The sequence below is a fragment of the Oryza glaberrima genome, chromosome 10 (genome assembly GCF_000147395.1).
Source record: "Oryza glaberrima chromosome 10, OglaRS2, whole genome shotgun sequence".
NCBI classification, from domain to species: Eukaryota; Viridiplantae; Streptophyta; class Magnoliopsida; order Poales; family Poaceae; genus Oryza; species Oryza glaberrima.
Genome location: NC_068335.1, coordinates 4,041,314 through 4,057,232, shown reverse-complemented (window position 1 = coordinate 4,057,232; position 15,919 = coordinate 4,041,314). Strand labels below are relative to the sequence as shown.

The 15,919-nt window shown below is 39.7% G+C and overlaps 1 protein-coding gene and 1 pseudogene across 2 annotated transcripts; both read right to left on the bottom strand.

The window, feature by feature from the left end:
• Nucleotides 1-1,672: 1,672 nt before the first annotated feature.
• LOC127752676 (bisdemethoxycurcumin synthase-like) lies at nucleotides 1,673-5,876 on the bottom strand (annotated as a pseudogene).
• Nucleotides 5,877-7,949: 2,073 nt separating this feature from the next.
• On the bottom strand, nucleotides 7,950-13,814 carry LOC127753123 (HVA22-like protein i). Of its 2 annotated transcripts, none has more exons than XM_052278594.1 (6): nucleotides 13,502-13,814; nucleotides 12,781-12,879; nucleotides 12,637-12,693; nucleotides 12,490-12,553; nucleotides 12,192-12,410; nucleotides 7,950-8,819 (listed from the first exon to the last, which is right to left on the bottom strand). In XM_052278594.1, the coding sequence occupies exons 1-6, from the start codon at nucleotides 13,531-13,533 to the stop codon at nucleotides 8,244-8,246; spliced, it is 1,047 nt and encodes a 348-aa protein (XP_052134554.1). In that variant the 5' UTR covers nucleotides 13,534-13,814; the 3' UTR covers nucleotides 7,950-8,243. The 2 variants fall into 2 exon arrangements, with proteins under 2 accessions (XP_052134554.1, XP_052134555.1); XM_052278595.1 differs by having other exon boundaries at nucleotides 7,950-8,816; nucleotides 13,502-13,812.
• Between the last annotated feature and the right edge of the window lie 2,105 nt (nucleotides 13,815-15,919).

The following is a 15,919-nucleotide window of genomic DNA, read 5'->3' as shown; positions in this document are numbered from 1 at the left end:
TCCCAGCTATTCGATCGGCTCGCAGGCCAATCTGGTCCACCCGCTCCCGTGGACCACATCCATGGTCTCGGTCCACGCTGAGCCGACGCCTCTCCTCTTGTAGACGCGTGTGGCCCGCCTTTGGTGGACTTGGTCGGCATCCGCCCCACGCTGACGCAATAACTCTTGTTTTCCCTCAAGAAAACATATAATAATTGCACAATAATTCGGTTTAATTCTAGAAATTCTTTTAGAATTTATAAAATTCATACAAACGCCAAATTAAGCCATTCAACCTGCAGAATTCACTTAGAATTGAGCTCTACATGTCTGTGTACTTTTCAAGTTTTGTTTATCTGGTTTTTATAGAGTTTTTCCTTATCTGTGTGCCAGCACATAGATTCCGTCGCCTCGGAAGATCGAGTTCACGAGGAAAAGTTTTCGGAAGATCTTTTGAAGAAGCAACGCAAGTCACACATTCCCCTTGAGCATGTTGAACCCAATTTATGAAATGGTTTACTGTTTGCAAATAAATTGTATGTTTTGCTAGATACATGGGAATAGGGTTTACTATTTGCTCACTTGAGCCTCGTTTACTTTATATCTATTATTTATCAAACCTTGGGTGATAATTTGACTAGCTTGTGTTACTCGTGTTGACCTCTTGGCGAGTATAACCTCTTTACAAACTCCAATAGTACCAAATTCGACTCCTCATTCTATACGCACACATTCTCCCGACCGTGTGCCGCATGGAATCTTCAACAACCACGTGCATTTTTCTTTAGCCTAAGCATCTTGCATGATTATCTTGATCATCCGGACAACATCTTCTCCCAAGATGACTCTCGATGTATCACCGGCAATACTCCCGAGGCATCAAGACACAGCTAAACATGAACCAAATAGGAAACCATATCCGAGTACAAGTTCTTTCCCAGCTTGACTCAACATTAGTAGACAACTGTATTACATACGTATAGAAATCATCTAGAAGTCATAAACATGTAATCACAAGTATCCAAATAAACAACCCGAAACTGACTTAGAATTAGCCGGTCAAACCATCGGGCTAGCCGGTCTAACCGCGCAACACACGCCGGTATGATCGGCCATGCCCATCTGGTCTAACAGCACTAAACAATCAGCAACACCACCATTTCATCAAAAATCACCAAATATCAAAACCAATTATCATCAAATTGTCATATCTTGGCTACTCCAATTTGACCAATTGAACTTTCTAATTTTGACTAAAATCATGAATAATCTATTTATGCTAATCTGATACTAAGAGTCCCTTTTTCTCTTTTGTTTTTGATCATTTTTTCACAAAGAAAATACCACTCGATTACAATGCTAATTTCATCTTGTCATTTTTTTCTAAATCCATCTCCATCTACAAAAACTCAAATTGAAGCAAATCATAGTGAATATAGTGTTTCATTTACATATATATATATATATATACACACACACACACATATATATATATATATATACATATACACACACATATGCCGTGACATGACATTCCAATTTGTTGTTACATATGCAGAAATATAATTTATAACACATGGATCTTTCTTTATAGCTCATACTAGAGTTGACAATACAGACATGGATAACGGTGATCATAAACCCACTTAAGCATGAACTATTGATTCCATAGCGTAGATGATTACTTTTGTATTTAATTTATACCAGTTAAGAATGGGTTACATAGCACCATTGCTTCTACTGTGATTCTGGGTCCAAAGGCCAGCATCACTCCCCACTCAGGCTGTTGTTGCACGCCTTCTTCCTTCTCCCGACGGCGGCGCAGCTCATCAAGAACGAACGCGATCATCGCACCACTCATATTCCCGTACTCGCTCAGCACGTGGCGGCTCGCCGCAAGCTTCCCTGGCTCTAGCTGGAGCTTGCCCTCTATATTGTCAAGGATCGCACGGCCACTAGGGTGCACCGCCCAGAAGAGGTCATTCCAGTTAGGATCCGTGTTTCCGACTGACTGGAACGCATCGAGCAAGCACTGATGGATGTTGTCCTTTATCACTGTTGGCACTTGGATGGAGAGATGGAAATCTATGCCTTTGTCGGTGGCCTGCAAGCCCAGTGCGTGCTTGGTTCCTGGTATCATGGTCTGTGAAGCGGCCACCATCTCAAACAGCGGGCGCTCGCCATCGGTCAAGGGGTCAGCGCCAACAATGATCGCACCAGCGCCATCTCCGAACAGTCCATGGCCTACGATTTTGCTTTCGTCAGGGGTTGAGAAGCATACCAGTGTCAGCTCAGAGAGGGCTACGAGGACTCGTGCGCCGTGGTTGTTCTCGGTGATCTCCTTGGCGAGCTGGAGTGCCCGACTGCCGCCAGAGCAGCCGTGGAGGCTGAGGATGGTACGGGAGACGATAGGGCGGAGGCCGAGGAGCGTCGCTAGCTGAAGGTCGGCGCTAGGGGCGCGCCAGCCGGAGTAGGTGCTGAGATGAGGTGGGTGATGTCAGTGGCCGGATGGCCCCACTCGGTAATGGCCTTCCGTGCAGCGGACTCAGCGAGCTTTGGGACCTCGATAGAGGCAATGTCTACACGAGCTTCAAGGGAGGGCAGGTTTTTGTCGATGATCTCTAGGTGGGCACGTATGAGCTCCTCATCAAGGTGGATGTAGCGCTTCTCTATGCCGGATTTTTGACCTGATATGCAAAAGGAATAACACATATCTGTATTAGTTAGTACATACTACTCCAGAGCTTAGGTAGAAAAAAATATAACATATATCCTCCTCACAATATGAAAACACACCCTATCTTAAAATATGAAAACACGTCCTATCTTAAAATTTTGACATTAACCGTTTGGACAATTTTTCTCACTGGAGTTAATGAAAATTAACATATAATGATGATGACAAGTGGAATAATTGATGTGCTTACATATTCTCTTCATCTTGTCCTTAAGCTCAGTAAGGTGCTCGCTCTTGGTCAGACCGAAGTAATAGTCGGTAAACTCATCCTGAGGACATATGTTTGCCGGGTTTGCAGTGCCAATAGCGAGGACCGTGGCAGGGCCTTCCGCATGCCGTGTGCACCGGCGGCTGTCAACAACAGCGGCGGTAGCTGCTCCAGGCGTGGCCGATGGTAAAGGAAGAACGTGTGCGGATGCAATGCGTTTCCTTCAGAGAGAGAGAGAGAGAGAGAGATGGCTATGTGATGCGTCTATGAGTGGAAACTCTACCTGCTGGCCGTGTGGTTTTATACAAGTTCATCGACAACCTGGTCTAGCTAGCCACTAAATATTTCTGAATTAGCAAAAGATATCTACAATTTCGCTCTAGAGTACCCTCACATGTTACATCGAGTATTTAAAACCAATAATGTTTTTCTATAGACAACATATATAATATAACCTACAGGAGCAAAATATAATACTAAAATCTGAATGAGATCACACAAGAGAAATATTAATATAAGTTAATTTCACACCGGATAAAATTTATGTAACTTCTATATCTCCTAATTTGTTTTTGCATAAATATTTATTTCAGTTCAGTAACTAATTTTATAATTCAAAACTGTCCTCGATCCCTTTCCAGTTGGAATGACAGAGTTTGTGTAACGTCATTGATGGAAAATTCCAAATTAGTATTGACAGTATGGATTCCGAGGTATCATGTTTAGGAAAAGAAAAACATTATTGGTTCTACTATATCACTATCAGTATGCATTAATTGATTGTGACGAACATGCCTTCGAAAATCTAAATATATTATTAGGAGCTGCAACCTGGCATGATCTTTAATTTCCATTGAATCTGCACGTTGTACGTAAGTAATTATTTATTATTTTTAGATAATGGCAAAATATCCTGTACAGTTGAACAACATCAGATTTGCACCCATAGTGTTTAGACTGGAGTATCTAATTGAATACTATCAGCTATTTCTAGGACACACTAGTAGAGTCTAGTACAGAATTTGATACTACCTGGATAGTTCCCCCTTAAGTCGATTTTTATAAGCAGCTTGTGATCATCATGCTGTCAATGCAGTCCGAACATAGCCTTGGGATAGTTAAATTATTTTTTGTGCATCATCATCGTACTTGCCCCAGCATTAAACTTAATCTTCCGTATCAAATTAGTCACAGGAGAAGTAGGCCCAAAATAAATATATATATGGATCAAGTCGTGCTCTGGAGATTACAAATCGTAATGTATAACTCGAGATCAATCTAATCTTATAACACATTTTCATATTTAGCTTGTGGTCGTGGAGCAGTTAATGTAGTCCAAAATCAAGATTGAGATGAGAAATAATTGACACTTGACAGTGCAATAAACCCTGCATCTGATAATCGAATTATTGGCCACAAGAATCAAGGGCCCAATATAAAAATAATATTGATTAACTCATGCCAATTACAATGTTAAGCCTGCAGATGTTTAGGATCTTTGAAGATTAAATGTAGGAATAGGATATCGACACATGATCGTTGTGCCCTCACAACTAAACTATAGAAACTTTTTCTTATGAGGTAGTGAAGATCATGCATCTTAGGGGCTACATCAAGTCACAGGCCATAAGGTGTGCCATCGATTTCGGCATCGCCAATGCCGCTGTTAAGGCGTTGCCCTCCGCATCGCTATAATGGCTGACACCGTCATAATCGCTGACCTACAGCACATTATGCAGCTGCTTGGCACCATGGGCTTCTTCTGCGACTCTAAGGTTCATAAAAGAGGCGCCATCATCTGTAGGCCCACCACGGCCAGCCACTTCACCTGTTAGCTCACACAAACTTTTCCCTCTTGGTGTTTCCCTCTTGGTGTAGTTTGTGCTAAACCCATATTCTTTCAACTTAGCCTATTGGTTTAGGAGCAAGTAAAAGGCTGTTGGGTCTCTGTTCATAGTGGTACATGGCTTCACGCAATGAGATATGGATAGTGAGAACTCGGTGCTGAATATTGTCGTCAATGACTCCTTGGTCGCTACTTCCTCACGGTGTTCTTGCGGGTAAACTAGGGCCAACTTTTCGACAGGTTGACTAGCTGGTCAATGTGTGCACCTAGTGGCCATGGCACGATGGACACACATGCTATCGCGCACGAGTTGCTGCAAATCAACTGCAGCATTCTGTACCGTCCTCGTGTTGGCGGCATGGCACCACTAGCAACAGCAAGCGGCTGTTCATATAACCAGCAACATCAACAACATGTTCATGACATATATCAATGATATTGACGGAGATAAACATGTGTGAAAAATGAGCATTTGTCCAGCTGGTTACAGTTAGGTTTACAAGTCATGCCGGTAAGGGGTCCTCCGTAAGTAATGGAGATCTACCCAAATGAGAAGAATGAATACTATGTGATCGGTTAGGTACCAGATATCATGCTATAAGGGAGCATGCATTTATGATACCTATGTTTGATCTATTAGGAAGTATGTCATTTTTAGACAATGCAGCCGGAATGTCTAAGACTTCATACTTGATAATAAAAAACAAATTGTATTGGGATGAATAGAAATAATTAACAAAAAGTGTATAGTTTCTTTCTATGATCCTTTGTAGTTCCTTTTCCTTTCTTATGCTCAATCATCTCGTAGAGAGGTGGAGGGAAGAGGCAACTCATCTGAAAATTTTTTTGCTCAACCAGTACTCATCTCATCAACAATATAACTTTTTGCTTTTTCAGTTTCTTTGTTGGTGGATTCTTCACTCTTGAGATGTTCAAGAAAAATCTAGCAAAGCTTTTATGGAAGGTTGACGATATGTATATATGTTCTCGGTGATCTCCTTGGCGAGCTGGAGTGCCCTACTGCTGCCGGAGCAGCCGTGGGTGCTGAGGATGATGCGGGAGTCGGAAGGGTGGAGGCCGAGGAGCGTCACCAGCTGGAGGTCCATGCTCAGGGCTCGGCAACCAAAGTAGGTGCTAAAGATTAGGTGGGTGATGTCAGTGGCCGAATGGCCCCACTCGGCAATAGCCTTCCGTGCGGCGAACTCCACCGATACTAGCTACTACATATTCGACTATATGTGATGGGTCATCTCTGATAGGCCAAAAAATATCTCATTTAAGATATGGCTACTGGGGAGGTCCTGTCACGGATCATAGTTGTAGTATGTTACAAATGAACTATGGCCCGTCATAGGTGACATAGGTGACATGAGCTTCAAGGGAGGGAAGATATTTATCGATGATCTGTGGGTGGGTATAGATGAGCTGCTCATTAAGGTGGATGCTCTCTATACCAGATTTTTGACCTGATATGGAAAAGGACAAACACACATCTCTATTAGGTAGTAGTTACTACTCCTTAGATCATGTAGGGAAAAAAATAAAACATAAGACTGAATATTTGCACAGCCTAGCTTGAAAATATGATAAAAGCGCTTGAATAATTTATTTCTCACTGGAGTTATTGAAAAATAAATACATCAGTATGCATGAATTAATCGTAACTGACATACCTTCCATACTCTAAATATATAATTAAAGAGCTCAGTGAAATGTTTTTTTTTTGTTTATTCTAGAATTTAGATCGTGAGGTCTGCCCATCCACATCGTCATTAGGCGCTCCAAAATCGTGCAAAGTAGTCATATATTATTAGGAGCCGCAACCTGGGCCATATTAAATAACGGCAAAATATCCCGGACTGGACTCTCTAAATATTCTAATTAGATACTATCATCTAAATTATAGGATACACTAGTTTAGAAATTAATACCAAGATATTATTTTTCCGCATAGTGATTGTACTGGCATAATCCAACGAATATGGATCATCTCGTGGCCTGCAGAGTAGTCATGATGTATAACTCGTGATCAATCTAATCATGTAGCACATTTTATCATTTAACGTGTGATCGTCGAGCTGTTAATGTTGTCCAAAATTAAGCTTTGAGATGTCAAAGAACTAACTTTGCAATAAAGCCTTCATCTCATATTCGAATTATTAGCCGCAAGAACCCAATAAAAACCGGTGCTCTAATATCAATGCAAGCCTTCTTATCCGCCATTCCTAAATATTCTATGATCACGCTTGATTTACCAAGTGGGTAATCAAGGTTTTTTAGAAGGGTCAAATCGTCAAAAATTCACTAGTTCTCTTTGGTCGGTTCAGGTAAAGGCCTATGGAAGAAACTGTCCAGTCTCGTGGAAGCGAGTTTGCGGCTTTCATATGTGTGGTGGCTTATGGATTCTGAATTTGAAATATATAAGTTGGGCTCTAAGAACTCGATGAGGATGGGGAAATGTGTGGTAGAGAGAAGAAGCCTGGCTCGTGCTATAGTACTCTTTCATCAAAAGTGGCAAAGGGTTGACATGGCATCCGACATGTAAAAAAACCACAGTAAAACAGGTTACAGGGGATAAAATGTCCAGTATCAAAAGTTAGGATGTATTAAACCCGGATTTATAGTTCAGGGGTGTATTTCAAACAAACATAAAAGTTAAGTTCGAGGTACAAAATGCACTTTTTCCTTTCCTAATTAATTCTTTAGTCACACAGCACTCTATAGCCATTTTTTTATCATGACATCGATAGCCATTGGTAACAAAGCAAATGAATTTCTAAAAAGGAAAAAAAAAACAAAGGAACACTGTTGGCCGAAATGAGCCCCCTCAGGGCTTAATTGGTGATACACCATTATCTCAAGATCAATCATGGATTCCAGTTTCCAGACCTCAACTAAATACCAGTTCGACACAAACTCTGAGCCAGTACTAAAGTACTCCCTCCATCCCACAAAAATCAATTTTTTACACAAATCTTGACATTACTTTTGTATACGAATCTAGATATAGGGTAACTTTTCTACAAAAATCTGGATATAGGGTAGTGTACAAAATTCAAAGTTTTTCCTAGGACGAGGGAGTACATTTCTCCCAGTAGCAGGCAAAAATATCAATATGCTCAAATCGGAACTAATTGGTCAAGCAAATAAGGTGACATGCAGTTTCAATGCTAAACAAATAAGGATTCGCTTGCGCAACATATATACAGATGCCCTGCAATATTTACATCTTCTAGGTCTAGGCATATTAGCAAATTAGCAAAACAGGTGGAAGAAACACTACTTAAGGAAGCAGGTTCAAAGCAATAAATTAAACCAACCAAGATATCTGCTGCCTGCAACCAAACAGCAGATCACCATAAAGCTCGAAGAACATAATGTGGAAACAGAGATATCTGCTGCAACCAAACAGGTGATCGCCCTAAAGCTCTGAAGCACATATTTTGTGGAAATAGATGACAAATGGCATGCAGTTAATTTGCTGCACCGCCATCAGCAGTGGAAACTGCGGCAATACGTTTCCTTAGCCTCCCACGGGTCACTCGAATCGCCTCCTCCATTGGTGTCTCCTCTGGAGTGGCAACAGGCTCATCCATGTTCTCTATAGGAATGTCAACCTCATCGATAGACATGTCATCTTCTGCAGATATCAGTAGTGGCGGCGCACTAGGCTCAGAGCCTGGCATGGCAGCATTACTGGATGGAGATGGTGCTTCCTCAGTTGCAAGCTTCATTCCACTGCTCTTAAGATCCTCGACCGGTTTCGTTGCTGCAACCGTGGACCTTGTGGAAGCCGTCGGAGCAGAATTTGTGGGTAGTAGACGCCTGGTCTTGGGGTTAGAGGGAGCAATCTTCGTGTCCTCCGACTGCTGCATAATTCCAGCTGTTCGAGCGGCAGCAGATGCTGCTCTGCGAAGCGTTGTTGGTTGTTTATGGGGTATCTGCTGCTGTTGCTGTTTGGGCAGTGATTGCTTCTGTTGCTGTTGGGGCAGTGATTGCTTCGGTTGTTGGGGTTGTGCTTGCTGCTGTTTTTGTGGATACGATTGCTGCTATAACAATATCAAAAGAAGAATTCAACATGAAAAACTTTAGTGAAAACACAAAAAAAAAAAACAAGTGTTAATGACAAACAAAACCTACGTGAGAAATAACAGAGGATGCTGTTAGAGAATGTGTTAAGGCTACTAATGCCACTATGACATATATTACCATTAGCTTCGAAGGTTTTTCACATGTCAGATAGGATAATCATAAATTTTCTACAATTTGTCTTCAACTGAAACAAGCCTTTTTACAATATCATAACAATTTCTGGGCAAGCGATCTAGCAGTACTTGTCAGATAATTACTAGGCAAGTAAAGATAGCAGCAATGGGGCAGAATGTCACAGGAGTACAGGAAAACTGGGGAAATTTTCTGATGTTTCGATTTGACAAGATAACTACGAAGCGAGAAGTACTGCCAGAAAACAATCAGCAATTTCTATACACTATCAAACTAACAGTTAATTCCCAGTTTCCTCATTCATTTCTCATTGTTAAATATTTTAACTAAATGATCTCATGCCTTTCGTGTTTGCTCAAGTCAGTCCTAAGTGCCTCAAACTTACATAAGGAAGTGTAATAAATAGGAAAAGATATATTACTGCTGATGAGTGATCAACACTAATCCCACCTAAATCTTGTGTTGAGCAGATTATTTTCTGAAGGAAGAAAGAAACCACCCTACGAATTAGGAAGTTGGAAACAAAATACAATATGTTTTACTCAAAAACAGTACATGCTCCTTGGTGGGAACCAATCTGGTACAATTTGTAAAATTTTCCTATCATTATGCAATTTGTGTTAAGTATTTAATGAATTGGAAGTTGGAGCATTTTCAACCAACAAATTAAACTAAAAATTAAGTGGCATGTCCAACAGAGTACAGATATGCCAACTTGAACTGATATTTAATTATTGTTGATCTTGAAGGTTATTAGTGTGGTAACAACTACATATTAGTTTCAACATCACAAACGACCTTCAGAGGAGCTAACAGCTACATTAGTAGTCTGCTGATCTTACATTATTAGTATAACTAGGAAGGTAATCCACGCGATTGCGCGGGCATATCTTTGTTTCTGGTGTTTGAATCTCCTGAAGATGAAGATTAAGTGTTTCACGCAAAACAAGGTGGTAATAACGTGTGATTAATTGAGTTTTAATTATTACAAACTTGAAAAATGGATTAATCTGATATTTTAGAATAACTTTCATATAGAAAGTTTTCGTACGAAATGCACCGTTTAGCAGTTTGAAAAGCGTGCCATTTTAATCCAAAAGTTTATCCTCAAATTTCATAGGAAACGAACAGGGCAATGTTAAAATCTTTTATGATGACTGAAAATTTCTTTATATCTATATGTAAAGTTCCCGTAAAATGTTCAATACAAATAGTTAGTTGGTCTTGGTACTTCAAAATTTGATTGTAGGTAAAGAATTGGATCCTTGGTTACACATATAAACTTAGAGTAATAAAACTTTAACTGAGATCTTCAGATAATACGGAACTGATTATTCTTTGAATTTCTCTATTTCCTTTAATGACTCAAGAGGATTTTATCATGATTTATAGTAATGCCAAATTAATCATTGACAAATTTTATTGCAGCTATGATAAATCTAACTAAATGTGTTGGCACTTATCAATATGAAGTTTAGAAGTTCCTGTGGTGGATATCCATAGGTTGGTTAATCTTCAGCATGTGACTCCCTGGCCCGTTAGCAGCCTATAGAAGAGGTGAAGTTGAGGCCCATATATGCTAGAAGATGTTGTAATTGGTGGTTTAATACCTCCTTAGAATTTTAGGTGGATGAAGGTCTGATTTAAATATAATACCTATGGGTTAACTATTTTACACGAAATGAGAATAAAAGTATAAGTCTATGCATATGTATGCCCAATCCATGAAGGACTTATGCTGATGCAAATTTTGGAGCTAGTGTATTACATGGTCTTATTCTTGTTTTCATACTCAAATGATATTTCGTAATATTATTTACTATACTATTTAGAATACTGACATTGTAATAAATATACAGTGCATCATTAAGGTTTTCGTTAGTATCGATCTCCAAACATAACATGAAGAAGCTTTTTAAGTATATTTTCATCAAATACTACCATAGCAAAATCTCATTAAGTGCTACATCTAGTAAACTATTTTGAATATGATTGTCTACTTGCACTACTCATAAATAGTATAACAATACTTCGGAATAAGTAGCACCCACCTTGCAAATTGGACGGTATTCACCCAACGGTTTGAACCGTTCACTCTATCTATCTCCTTTCAATGCTTAAAATTTAATATTAAAATTGAAGATAGAAATTTGATACCTACTTGAGTTATTCCTTAGTATTATTGTTTCCAGATTAAGGGGCATTAATTGAATGTTTTGATATGTAGCATCTTTATTGCAAAGATTTACTATGTTTTTGAATTGTACATATTCAAGCTGATGTGACATAAATAATAATGTATAGATAAGGGAGTTCAAGGAAGGTTTAGTCATCACAAATTAATTGTTATGGTCTTCGATCGCTTGTTGCTTTGTCTTTATTTTTATTTTTTTTGGACCAGGCTTGCTGCTTTGTCTTGGTGGCTGTTGTGACCCCCACTATGTTCTTTTAGTGATGCAATGGATGGCTGCCAACCTTGTGGAACTCAAGGCTGGTCATTCTTTCTACAACCCTATACACCTTGTAACGGGTCACTATAACCTCATACGGCACCTTAAACGTCTTGCTATTAGATACCACACGTGGATGTTTTTTTCTATTACATAATGTTTGTACAAATATACAGAGCAATTTAAATATTGTCTCGCTTTAATTTGATTAGTTTTGACTTTTGTTAATTTAATGCCTTTATCCCAAACATAGTTGAAGGAACTGCTAAATATTGTCTTTCGTGACATTATCTTGCTTTAATTTGATTAGTTTTGACTTTTGTTAATTTAATGCCTTTATCGCAAACATAGTTGAAGGTGCTGTTAAATATTGTCTTTCGTGACATTATCTTGCTAAGAGTTTAGGATTGAAGCAAGTTATTATGGAACATCTTTGGTTCATTCTATTTTCGAGTATTACAATCATCTCAAACATACAACCACAATAACAATGTGAACTTCTATTTCTCATGGAACTTAACACAAAGTTGGAGTAGTTGCACAGAAAGTTTGGAGTACTACGGCATGACACTTATCTACGAAACTATGATAGCAGGACACCTGCAACTCAGGTATTAGCAGGCAAAAGAGATTGTGCATAAATATGAATTGTGAACCAAACGTAGGAGTGTTCAAAAGGCATTGATTGATGAATGCTGTTCCATTATCATTCAACAAACTAGAAGATAAAACATTCTGCTTGCAAACCTGTGTTGAGCGCGACCTTGATGAATGAGCTGGTGACTGTGCAGAAGCATACTTCAAAATGTTAAAGAATGTAGTCTGGCCAATAATTGCAACCTTCTGCCAGTAAACCACAAGCATGTCCCCAGCTCTTACTCTCAAATCAAGAATACTGCAGTCGATATCATTCTCATACTGTGAAATGTATGGCCTAAAGAAAGTCTCATAGACATAGGAGGTTCCCTATCATAAGCACACGCATTATTCTTGAAGGCAATCATATATTCAGTACAAGAAAAACATCATTATTAAAGTAAAGTACCTTTGTCCTTGGGCACCATAAGTATATAAAGAACATCAGCTTTGCTTCTGAGTACAGTGGTAGCCTTCAATAAAATCAGAATCAATTAAGCATTCAAAACAGTTTGTAATCAACGACTGAGGAACAAAGATCTCAGAAAAAACTAACCATGATATTGCAAAATCACCAAATCGTTCCAAAACCGTCAGTAGCGCGACTAATATCCTGGACACAAACAACAATTCAAGTGGCACTTGCAGTGTATGGATGTGGGCAAACCATGAATCCACAAGAATAAAAATAGCTCCTTACCAATATTGACACCAGAAAATAAGCTTCTCAATCTCGGGCTTGTTCAGCTCTACGGTTTTATAGCATTCATAAGCAGGATAAGCATAACCAAAGGCCAATCTGCATCATAATCATCCCATCAGAACCAGAGTACATCGTTTTTTCTACATTATGCAGTTCCAACCAAAGAAACCAATGTCCTCATAATCCGAATGTTATGAAGATGCAACGATATAGATTCCACTTTTTCTTTTGGTGCATAAAAAAAGATAGGCACAGATTTTAGGGCCGTGTTTGAACAACTGAACTGAATCAAGACAGGAGCAATCGCAAGCGCAAATCGCAGGAAACTAAAACCATGGGCAAACAACAGATTCCTTTCAGTAACATCTTAAGAGAATCTTTTAATACTATCACAGATTCACTGCACAGTTTTAGTGTACCATTAATCTTCAGCGGAATAACCATTGACCTTAAACACTCAAAACAACAATGACTATCCTCCTCGAAAGAACGGACGACCACAGATGTACAGATTTTCACAGTGTTTGAGTGGTGTCGATGCTATTCCAAAGGAAGAAGATGCCAGACAAATCGACGCACACGCATTCCAAAAAAGGCGAAAAATATAAACACAAAAGATGAAAAAAAAAGAAATCGGTTCTTGAATCCATCCCCACGGTCAAACCCACAAAAATCGTGAAGAAACATCGGGAGATTTCGACAGATTGGGGGGACTTACAGTAGGACCCTGGAGAGGAAATCGCCCATCATCCTGCTCCGATCTTTCAGCACAAGAACAGATCCAGTGGGATGCTGCTACTCCGAAACAACCAAGAAATGTGTAGGGCAGAGCAAGGAGATGTACAGATGGAAGTGTGGATGGAAGAAGGTTGGTGACGGGGCTGATAGATCCGGAAGGGATGCAAGAAATGGGGAGGAACTGGAAGAGTGAAGATCCCCTCGCTCGCTCTCTCTCTCTCTCTCTCCAGTAGTCCACTCCCGTCTGACTGCGAGGAGTGAAGACGGCGACAGAGCTCTTCAAACTCCACCAAACCCAACGGGCAACACTTCACTAGTGTCTGTCTCTCTCTCACCTCTTTTTCTACTCGGCCGTACATGCCTCCTGTTCTCACTTCTCAGATGGATAATCATGCTATACTCCCCAACTAAATGGTGTGTTCCTTTTCTAAAAAATCACTAATCTCTCTTACTCAAAATGAGGGTTGATTTGGTTTAAGGCCAAAACTAGCCATACCAAAATATTGGTATTTTGAACAGTAATTTTGGCAATGTTTGGTCTGCTACCAATGTTTGTCAATACCACATAAATGTTGCTAAAATATTGGCATTGGCGAAAACTTGTCCATGATTTGACATTGCCAATAGTTTAGCATGGTTACAAACCAAATAAGCTCTGAATTAACATAAAATCTACTAAGTTAATTTATTTTGGAACGAAGAAAATAGATGAAACCTTATACATTGTTACATGATAATTATATGGGTTGTAAAATTTACTTTTGTATTCCTATATATTTTTCTATGCGCTTTTCATATATGGTACTTGATCGATTATCTAAATATTATAAATGGTTTGGAGGTATAGTGTAGCCTTTTTTTATAAGAGAGTCAATATGCCTTTTTTGATGAATTATTTAAAGGCTAAAACCAATTAAAATGATATAGCATCATGACAGAAAAAATAATTAACATTAACTATATTTAGTGCAGATGAAATTTATAGATATTAGATAGATAGAATTTATACACAAGTTTTCTTAAAAGGAATTGAGTAACTTTATTTTTTTTATAGTTTGTAAGAATTTATACTTAATTACTATCAAGTGTCCAAACGAACTCACCCTTTGTCCAAACAAGTGTATATTTCTTTTTAAAAAAAATCTATATACAGATATCTTAGAATAGTTTTTAAAATCTATTTTTTTTAACTTTCTTATATTTGATTCATCCTATTTTGCTCTAGAAGAGTTATCATAAAATGAAAAAAAAAAGCTATTCTTTCTTTCTGTAAATATAAGCACTTTTGGAATAGAGCTCAAACTTTTAAAGTTTGGCTGCAAATAGAAAAAAAAATCATAAAGATTGACGATGTGAGAATTATGTTTATCTTCATAAAAATCTTAATTCCTGTTTATGTTATGAGGTTTTCTATCTTTTTACTCAGTATTTACTTTTGGACCACTAAGACTAGAACTAAAAGCTTCGCACTAAATTATTATTATTGATTATATCAATCACGTGTCTTCAGTTTCGATTTATAAGCCGCACGGCCGCGGCTGAAAAACTGAAAATTTTACATTTTGGTCCTTTTTAAAAACTTATTTTACAAATAGACCCTAAAAAAACTTAAACCAGGAATGGTCCCTTTTGGGGTGCCAGAGTGTCTGGCACCGTCCCCCAATATGGCGGTGCCAGCCACCATGGTGCCGTGCCTGTGCCACCGTGGCACTAGGGCTGTCGTGGCGAAGCTGACTAGGCAGAAGGGGGACGCCAGCCACACTAGCGCCGCCCCCCTAGCACGATGCCAGGAAGGCTGGCGCCGCCTTCCCCCCTCCCCAACTCGGCCTTCTGCCTTGGGCGAGAGGCTGGCGCCGCTCCCCCTAGCACGGCGCCAGGGTGACTGGCGCCGCCCCCCGTCCCCCTCGGCCCCCCGTCGGCCTTCTGCCTCGGGCGAGAGGCTGGTGCCGCCCCACCTAACAAGGCACCAGGGTGGCTGGCGCCGCCCCCCGCCCCCCATCGGCCCCCCACATCCTTCTGCCTACGCGCGTCTGCTGGAGCCGCCCCCCCAGCACGGTGCTAGTATGGTTGGCGCCCCCTCCCAACCTCTAGAAAAACATAGATTCCAAGTTCACAAGTCCACGACAATACATTGCGAATTCACAGTTCACAGGTCGCAAACATCTGAACCAATTCACATAGGTAACAAGTCCATCACATAGTCCAATTTCACAAGAAACATACAAAACAAAGCTAGTCCATCACATAATCATATAATCCACAACTCCATCACATAGTCATATAGTTCACAAGTTCATCTCATAATCCACAAGTTCACAAGTCCATCACATAGTCCATAAGTTCACAAGTCCATGACATAGTCCATAAGTTCACAAGTCCATCACATAGTTCATAAGTT